The sequence below is a fragment of the Stenella coeruleoalba genome, assembly GCF_951394435.1.
Source record: "Stenella coeruleoalba genome assembly, chromosome: 8".
NCBI classification, from domain to species: domain Eukaryota; kingdom Metazoa; phylum Chordata; class Mammalia; order Artiodactyla; family Delphinidae; genus Stenella; species Stenella coeruleoalba.
The window spans coordinates 11,430,238-11,440,023 of record NC_137154.1 but is presented as its reverse complement, the minus strand read 5'-3'; the positions used below and the strand labels follow the sequence as shown (position 1 = coordinate 11,440,023).

Genomic DNA, 9,786 nt, shown 5'->3' with positions numbered 1-9,786 from the left:
CCCCCCCGGAGGCCTTTCCCCAACACACTGAGGAGTCTAAAGAATATCCCATCCTTGATGGGGCACCATGACTGGATTTTTAACAGGGGGATGAGAAAGTCTTAGAAATATCTCTCTGGTCACAGTGAGGAGAACTAACGTATGGACACCAAGGGGCAAAGCAGGGGCGGGGCGGGGGCGGGGTTGGCGATGGGATGAATTGGGAGATTGGGATTGACGTATATATCCTAATACGTATAAAATAGGTAACTAATAAGAACCTGCTGTATAAAAAAATAAATAAAAATTTAAAAACTCACAATAAAAAGCACATATAAACAACAACAACAAAAATAAAATGTTAAAAAAAAAAAAAGTTGGCAAGAAGCAAGTCTGAGGGCGGCGGGAGCTGTTAGCTATATGGCTCTTGTTTTGATCCAGGCAAGAGATGAAGAGGGTTTGAAATAAGGGAGGAGGTATGGTCATAGAGAAAAGGGGACAGAGTCCTGAGATGGATATTTCCATGGTAGACAGGACCCCATGTATCAGCCCCTATTGGAGCGATAGGGAAAGTTTGGTTCTGTGGTTATCTGACTGCAGGGGCTCACACAGCTAGTTAGCCATAAAAAGTGGGAGAAAAAGCACGCCTATTCTGAAAATGTTTCCCCACATCAGTTTTCTTGGCATGTCACAGAAGTCCCTTAGAAGTAGGAGTTAAGACCAGGCATCTCTGAAGCCCCACGTAGCCCCTGGCATGTTTTGTCCATAGCACTTGTTCAATACATGTAACCTAGAAATACAGTTAATTCCTACTTATAGTTCCCTAACTTGCTCTCATCCTAGCCTTCTCAGGTGCCTCTGGCTTCATGGCAGAGAAGAACCTCACGTTGGTGACCAAATTCCTCCTCATGGCATTCATTGACTGTCCTGAATGGGCACTACCTCTCTTCCTCCTGTTTCTATTTATCTATCTCATCACCCCTTTGGGCATGATTATCCTGATCCGCGTGGATCTCCGACTCCACAGCCCCACGTACTTCCTTCTGAGTCACCTCTCGTTCATGGACATCTGCTACTCGTTTGTCACTGTGCCTCTGATGATGGCTGTGTTGCTGGAGCACAGGGCCACTTTATCCTACACACTCTGTGCTGTCCAGTTCTTTCTCTTCACCTTCTTTGGCTCCATTGACTGCTACCTCCTGGCCCTCATGGCCTATGACCGCTATGTGGCCGTGTGCTGACCCCTGCTTTATGTCACTATCATGAGGAGGAAGGCCCGTTTGGGTTGTGTGTGTGTGTGTGTGTTGGGGGGGGGCTTACGTTGCTGGTGTCTTCAGCGCCTTGGTGTGGAAGGTCTCAGCTTTCACGCTCTCCTTTTGTGGAACCAATGAGATTGACTTCATTTTATGTGACCTCCCTCCTCTCTTAAAGATAACCTGTGGGGACAGCTACACTCAGGAAGTGGTAATTATTGTGTTTGCCATTTTTGTCATCCCTGCCTGCGTGGTGGTGCTTTTGGTGTCCTACCTGCTCATCATCTTGGCCGTTATGAGGATTCCCTCTGCAGGAGGCCAGGCCAAGACTTTCTGGACGTGTGCCTCTCACCTCACTGCAGTGTCACTCTTCTTTGGGACCCTCATCTTCATGTATCTGAGACATAACTCTGGCCAGTCCTCGGAGGAGGACTGGGTGGTGTCTGTGTTTTACATAACGGTGATCCCCATGTTGAACCTTCTCATCTATAGCCTGAGGAGCAAGGAAGTGAAGGAGGCTCTGAGGAAAATTCTCAACAGAGCCAGGTTGTCTTAGCCATCCAACCTTGTTCAACCTTGGAAATTCCTGAGAATCATCTCCTCTGCAGTGCCAGCATTCTGGGAACTCATTATTTATAGCACGCTCAATGTTCAGATGAATACATCATGGCATAAGGCATTAAAAAAGGACCAGAACTTTTAGTTCCAGGGACAGAAAGCAAGGAGAGAAAGAGGCAGCCTGAGAAGACATTGGAGTGAGATTTCTAGCTCTCAGGACAAGTGACAAAAGAATCTGAAGTTAATCCTGTGTAATTCAGATGTGGCACGCCTTACTACAAGACAACATTTTTTTTTTGCAAATTTTCTATGAAAGATTTCCATCATACAGAAATGTTGAAAATAATGCATAATGAACTCCCGATACCCAATACTTAGATGTTTTTGTTTTATCACATATTTATAATCAATCTATTCATTTATACATCCATCAGTTCATCCACAAATCCACCTTATTTTTTGACGCATTTCAAAGTAAGTTGCAGACATCAGTATTAGTACTCTTCTACACTACATAATGTAGAATGATGTCATCAATTAGGATTCAGTATTTAGATTATGTTTATTTTTTCAAATGTTTAAAAATTGAACTATAGTTGATTTGCAATATTGTGTTAGTGTCAGGTGTACAGCATAGTGATTCAGTATTTTTGTAGATTATACTCCAGTATAGTTTATTACAAGATTAATGGCTGTAATTCTCTGTACTATACAGTATATCCTTGGTGCTTACTGTTTTATACATAGTAGTTTTTTGTTTTCTTTTTTTTTAAAACATCTTTATTGGAGTATAATTGCTTTACAATGGTGTGTTAGTTTCTGCTTTATAACAGAGTGAATCAGTTATACATATACATATATCCCCATATCTCCTCCCTCTTGTGTCTCCCTCCCACCCTCCCTATCCCACCCCTCTAGGTGGTCACAAAGCACCAAACTGATCTCCCTGAACTATATTCATAGTAATTTGAATATGTTAATCCCATACTCCTAATTTGTCCCTCCCCCTTTGGTAAACATAGGTTTGTTTTCTATGTCTGTGAGTCTGCTTCTGTTTTGCATATACATTCATTTATATTATTTTTTTAGATTCCACATATAAGTGATATCACACTGTATTTGTCTTTCTCTGTCTGACTTATTTCACTAAGCGTAATAGGTCCATCCATATTGCTGCAAATGGCAGTAATTCTTTTTTATGACTAAGTAATATTCCATTATATATAATTATGTGCCTATATATATATATATATATATATATATATGAATATCTTCTTAATCCAACTATCTTTTTATGGGCACTTGGTTTACTTCCATGTCTTGGCTATTATAAACAGTGCTGCTATGAACACTGGGGTGCATGCTTCTTTCTGAGAGTTTCTGTTTTTTCTGGATACATATACCCAGGAGTGGAATTGCTGGATCATATGTTGGCTGTATTTTTAGTTTTTTGAGGAACCTCCATATTGTTTTCCATAATGGCTGCACCAACTGTGTACAAGGGTTCCCTTTTCTCCACATCCTCTCCAACATTTGTTAGTAGACTTTTTAATGACAGCCATTCTGACAGATGTGAGGTGATAGCTCATTGTTGAAGTAAACTCAAAATGATTTAAAGACCTAAGTGTAAGAACGGAAACCATAAAACTCCAAGAAGAGAACATAGACAGAACACTCTTTGACATAAAGCACAGAAGTATCTTCTTGGATCATCTCCTAAGGCAAAAGAAATAAAAGCAAATATAAACAAATGGGACTTAATTACACTGAAAAACTTTTGCACAGCAAAGGAAACCATTGACAAAAATGAAAAGACAACCTATAGAATGGAAGAAAATAGTTGCAAATGATATTATGGATAAGGGGTTAATATCCAAAATATACAAAGCTCATATAACTCCATGTCAAAAAAACAACCCAATCAAAAAATGGGCAAAAAATCTGAATAGGCATTTTTTCAAAGAAGATATACAGATGGCTAACAGGCACAAGAAAAGATGCACAATATCACTAATTATTAGAGAAATGCAGGTTATGTTTATTTTTAATGATTAAATTAAGGTAGTAGTTTGATAGTCCAGTTATAAAGCTGACCCTGCTCAAAGTATTCTTCAAACTCCTGTAGTAGTTTCCAGGGACGCCTCACGTGAATCTCTACGTGCTCACAATAATATGTCTGTCAGTTGCTGTCACCACCGGAAATATGTCCTGTTCTTTCTTCTTCCCCACATGTTCCATCTGTCACATCCTTTGCCTCAGAATCCACTTAGTGATTTCTACCATTTCCTCTGCCCATAATGGTATTTGCAGAATCTGTATCATAGACGTCAACTCTTTATGTTCTTAAAGCTTTTGACCTTGGGGAGGCAGAGCATTGCTGTGTTCCATGCAGGAGTGGGCAGGAGGGAATCCTAGTCTGCACTGGGTCCCTGGGCTCTGCAACAGCTCAGCCTGCATCCAAAGCTTCCCAGGAGTCCACTGGGTCTTGCTCTTCACTTCTCTGACTGTAGGTACCTCAATCAAATCCAAGGTACTGGCAGGGAACAGGCCCCACCTACTCGTCATTTTCAGTTTTCCCTCTGATCGCTATTCTTAGAACTCAAACTCCTTTTCTACCTGTCCCTTGGATTACCAGAAAAACAAGATCCCAGGAGTATGAATGATATAAACCATCATGGGAGGGCATAAAGGTGGTGACAGTATCTCACAGAGGATGATTCCAAACTCAGCCAGCCAAAAATGATGTGTCACACCTGGAATTCCAGTAACAGAATTTTAAATCAGAGGAAGCAGATAAGCGAAACATGGAAATTCAGGGTGAAGGCAGCCAAAGAATATTAAGTTTAAGATCACTTATAATAAAGTAAAACATTTAGACCTTCGAAGACATGATATTTATTCTAGAAGACAGGATGCTTTAACATGCATATTATAATTTTCATAAGAAATGTTTGATCCCTTTAATGATGGTTGGTCTGTTTATTAAAATCCCAGCTGAAAATGTATAGATCCTCTAAAAGGGGGATGGTTAATAAATAGTTCCTGTGTCAATTGTGTTACGGGAAAAATGTGGTGGGAAAAATTAAGCTAGTAGTTAGAAAGCTTGGGATTAGTTTAAAAGTTTCCTACTGATTGAAAAAGACAATATAGGGTCTGTTTGAATAAGAGTAGTATACTGCAGAGTTATTTGTTCTCTTGGAATCTGCCAGAAGGTGGAGAGAACACAACGAATTGACAGGGACTACTGAGAGAACGGGCTGTCAGGTCTAAGGAGACAGTTTAATGCCTCTTTCTGATTAAATGCTAAGCAGACAGTTAAAGACTTTTATTTAAGACGGGAGGGCTAATTGAAAAGCCTCTAGGTACTGTGGCCACGAAGCCCCAACATTGCATATGAGACTCGATATACTTTTTACCCTATAGGAAGAACTTAGGAAATCTTCCAAGGAATATATTCCTTTTGGTACAAAATAGGAATGAGGCAAGACTAGGAACCAGCCTCATCCTGGTGGCAGGATGTAGGATGGGGCTTTGAGAGTTTGAAATTAAAGAGAAATCTTCAAAGATATTAGACACCTTGTTAGGAAGATAAATTGTCTTTCCCTGGAGACTTAACTCAGGAACCAATTATGGCATGATGCTGGGACAGAGAATACAAAAAGCACCACCAGGAAGGTCTAGTGCAGGATCAGAAACTCAGGGAGAGAGACTGGTCCACAAGCCCTGCTCTCTTGGGCTGAGTCTGCAAAAAGTCCTGGGCAATTCTAACATCAGGGATGTATTGTTCTGTCAAGGATGAGAGGAACTCCATGAAGTGAGAATAAGACATAGTGGTTCTGGAAGCAACCCCCTATCAACCAAGTTGCTATGATTATGGACTCACACTGCATTGTTGTTTATTTAAAGGGAGCAAAGACAACGTAATTGAAGTTCAGAGAAGAAAAGTGACTTGCCCAGGGTCACACATCTACTGTGAGTGAGCTACGGCCTAGGTCTCCTCTGGATCGGCAGGTCACTGGCAGAGGAAACACTAAACAAGGGAAGAAGACACTAGTGAAGTGGAATTCAGGTGAGGATGGTTCGTGTCCCGCTAATGCTTCTGAATCTAATTTCTCTTCTTTGTTATTATTTCTAATGGGTCAGTTTAGTATTGGCCTGGCTGCTGGTGTATCAGGTAATCAAATATGACCAAAGCCCTCCTTTACAGCTCTTTTCTAGAACTCTGTTAAGAACCTTCAACTCCATTAACCCAGATTCCTCCAACAGTGCTTAGACAACACCAGACTGCGGAAATACTTCTGCTTTCAAATTTGGGTGCTGTTTATTATCAAACTGCTGCTTTTATTAAGGACTATGAGAACAGCCAAACAATGCTTACGGAGCTCTGTGAGGGGCCAAAAGGAGCTTATGTTCGCTCTCTTGATTCCAAGGTTAATGCGAGTACTTACAAAAACCAAAAAACAAACAGAAAACCCTTCATAAGCCAGCCAACTCTAACTAGGATAACAGCTTTTTGTTAAAAATGCATGTTGTTAGACTGAAAATAGAAATATTCCTGTAAGCAGAGCCCATTGCTGATTGCTAATGGATTTTTTTTTTTTGGTTTGTGCTTTTTTTGTTCATAGAATATAAATTACCCTTCCTTAAAATGTTCATTTAAAACTTTAAATAGCCACCATATATACATAGAGTGCTTTTAGCTTTCCAATGCACTTTTGCATCTGTTTTAATCTATGCATTAACCTTATCTTATAAGCAGGACAGATATTATGATCCCCTTTTGGCAGAAGAGGAAATTGAGGTTCAGAGAGGTTAAGTGCCTTGTGGAAGATCAAACTGCTAATTGGGGACAGAGTTCCAAATACAAGAGCTGACATAAGTTAGAGAATCACTTGCTCTCCATTCTTAGTATAATGGAAGCATTCATCACCTTTTATCTTATATTGTGTTGAGCTCTATATTCGTCCATTTCCACATTAGGCTGCGAAGTTTGTTGAAGTCGAATGCCTACCTATCAGACACTCAGTTTAAAGTCTTTTATTTTAAAATGACTCAATCTTTTGTTTTCTATTTTGTTTTAAAATTTTTATTGTAGTATAATTGCTTTACAATGTTGTGTTGGTTTCTAAATAAGTAAATAAGAGAAAACAAAAGAACAGAAAACCTAAGAGCCTTAAGTTCCTGAGGAGGATGAATACCACAAAATAAGAACAAGGGGAGAGTAGGCAAAAACAAGATATTGAGGGAGACTAGATACACTTTTGCCTAAGGGTACCCTGACTAAATTGTGGGAGAAATTGTGTTCAGTTTCCATGGTAAAACAATTTAAGTATCCTTATTAAATTGTCATAATGAAATTATTGGTTAAAAATATAAAATGAATTGAACTTGTCTTCAGGGATCCGGTTATCGGGCGCTTTCGTCTCAGCTTTCACAGGTCAACCGCTGAATGGAAGGCTGGGAGGAATTACACCGTAGTGACAGAGTTCTTCCTTACTGTGTTCGCTGAACATCCCGAGGGATGTTTTGTTATTATTCCTGACTTATAGGTAGATGAGTCATCTGAGACTTCGAGTTAATTGTGCCAAGGTCATCAAGCAAATGCTACAGTGGGGCTCCCACCCCAGCCAAGCCTGAGCTTTTCATTACCATGCACACAGTCTCCAGCTCTGATCTACTGCCCACCCTATATAATCACTCAATCTGGAATTTATTCTTATTGCACTGTTCTTTTTTTGCACTGTTCTCCTCTCTTTCTGTCTTTTTGGGTTTCTATATACTCACTCTTCTGGGGAACTCGGGAACGATCTTCCTGACCCGCAAAGATTGCCGTCTCCACACCCCCATACTTCTTCCTCAGCCACCTTTCCTTCGTGGACATCAGCTAGTCCTCCGCCATCATCCCCCAGATGCTGACAGTGCTGCTGGAACGCGACAGAGTCATCTCCAAAGCGCGCTGTGCCGCCCAGCTCTTCTTCTTCACCTTCTTTTCTTCCATTGACTGCTACCTCTTGGCGGTCATGGCCTGTGACCGCTACGTGGCCGTGTGCCAACCGCTGCTTTATGTCACCACCATGACCGAGAAGGCCCGCTTGGGTTTGGTAGCTGGGGCTTATGTTGCTGGTTTTTCCAGCGCCTTTATTTGAACGGTAACTGCCTTCACTCTCTTCTTTTGTGGAAACAATGAGATCAACTTTATTTTCTGTGACCAACCCCCTCTGTTAAAACTCGCTTGTGGGGAAAGCTACACCCAGGAGGTGGGGATTATTGTGTGCAGTTTTTGTCATGCCTGCTTGTATATTGGTCATCTTGGTTTCCTACCTGTTTGTCATCATGGCCTTCATGCAGGTCTGCTCTGCCTGGGGCCAGGCCAAGACCTTCTCTACCTGCGCCTCCCACCTCACTGCTGTTGCTCTCTTCTTTGGGACCCTCATCTTTATGTACCTGTGGGATAATTCAGGCCAGTCATCGGAGGCAGACCGAGTGGTGTCCGTGCTCTACACAGTGGTGACCCCAATATTGAACCCTGTCATCTACAGCCTGAGGAATAAGGAGGTCAAGGAGTCTGTTGTGAAAGCCCTGAGCTGATCAAAGGCTTCTGGAAGGCCCTAGATGGACCCTCATCAAATATGTCATTCCTTAGTTTCTCCATCCTTTCTGTCTTTCCTCAAATATCACCTACTTGGGAAGACTTTCCCAGAAAACCTTATTAATATTGCACCTAAACTTCCCACCTCCACTTTCTGATTTACTATATCATGTAATACTTGTCATGATCTGATATACTATGTTTTACATATTTGATATTATCTAGTCCTCACAGCTAGAAAGTAAACTACATGAAAAGAAGCACTTTTATCTGTGAGATTCATTTCTGTACATCCAGTGCTTAGCAAAGCACCTAACACGCAGAAGACTCTCAAGAAATATTTGTTGAATGAATGAATGAATCTTAGGTTCCAATGTCGACCTTTAAGTTCCAGCTACTTCAGTCCTCAGTTTTCTTATCTGCCAAGTGAGTTCACGTAATTTATAGGACTATATTTTTGAGGATTCAGTGCATGAATGGACAGGGACCATGTCGGTCTTATTCACTAGCATCTGTGGAATGTAAGGCATTGCCTGGCACAGTTGATGAGTGAAACAAATCAAAAAGCTATCTACCAATGCACCTACTGTTTTGATCCAAAGGGATTTTCTGAATCCCATCGTTTATGTTTTCATTTTTTCTCTTCTTATTGTTTCTGTGGGTTCTGAATAATAATACCTTAATTAGTGATGATGATGATGATGATGATGATAGATAGCAACTAAGATTTACTAGGCAGTTATCACCTTCCAGGAATTGTAATGTTTGCTCCAGGAATTACCCGATTTAATTCTCACCACAACACTGTGAGGCGTTTTGTTATTATTCCTGACTTATAGGTAGATGAGGCATCTGAGACTTCGAGTTAATTGTGCCAAGGTCATCAAGCAAATGCTACAGTGGGGCTCCCACCCCAGCCAAGCCTGAGCTTTTCAATACCATGCACACAGTCTCCAGCTCTGATCTACTGCCCACCCTATATAATCACTCAATCTGGAATTTATTCTTATTGCACTGTTCTTTTTCCTTTTACCTAGTAAAGAAAGGATAAAAGCCCAATCTGTAGAGGTAGAAGGAAGTCAACAACATTTATTTTATAGCCCCGATGTGCTAGCACTGTGTAATGGGGCAGCATGTGTCAATGTGTGTGTGCGTGCATGTAGTTGTGTATGAGAAAATGAAGTGCATAGATTAAACAGATAGCAGCTCTGAACTCTAGGAACTTTCATTTTAAGGACATACAACAAAAATTTTAGAAAAGAGTTGTATAGACATGTTTAGGAAAAGATATTGGGAAAAATTGCACTGGCGGCCAAGATTCACACATCAGCCTTTGTTCGTGTTTTGGCACAAATCCCTTAAAAACTGCAGAGTGGGGTGAAGCAACTCCACAGAGTGCATCTTGGA

The 9,786-nt window shown here is 40.8% G+C and overlaps 2 protein-coding genes across 2 annotated transcripts; both read left to right on the top strand.

Moving 5' to 3' along the window:
* Positions 1-424: 424 nt before the first annotated feature.
* Positions 425-1,788, top strand: LOC307190713 (olfactory receptor 9Q1-like; the record flags this gene model as incomplete). The annotated part of the gene is given in 3 exon segments (XM_079930074.1): positions 425-1,217; positions 1,221-1,261; positions 1,263-1,788. Coding segments are annotated over 3 exon segments (939 nt in total). The 5' UTR covers positions 425-845.
* A 2,806-nt stretch (positions 1,789-4,594) lies between these two features.
* LOC307189876 (olfactory receptor 9Q2-like) lies at positions 4,595-8,378 on the top strand (the record flags this gene model as incomplete). The annotated part of the gene is given in 7 exon segments (XM_079928363.1): positions 4,595-4,653; positions 7,189-7,313; positions 7,451-7,634; positions 7,636-7,675; positions 7,679-7,933; positions 7,937-8,061; positions 8,063-8,378. Coding segments are annotated over 7 exon segments (1,104 nt in total).
* Positions 8,379-9,786: the final 1,408 nt, after the last annotated feature.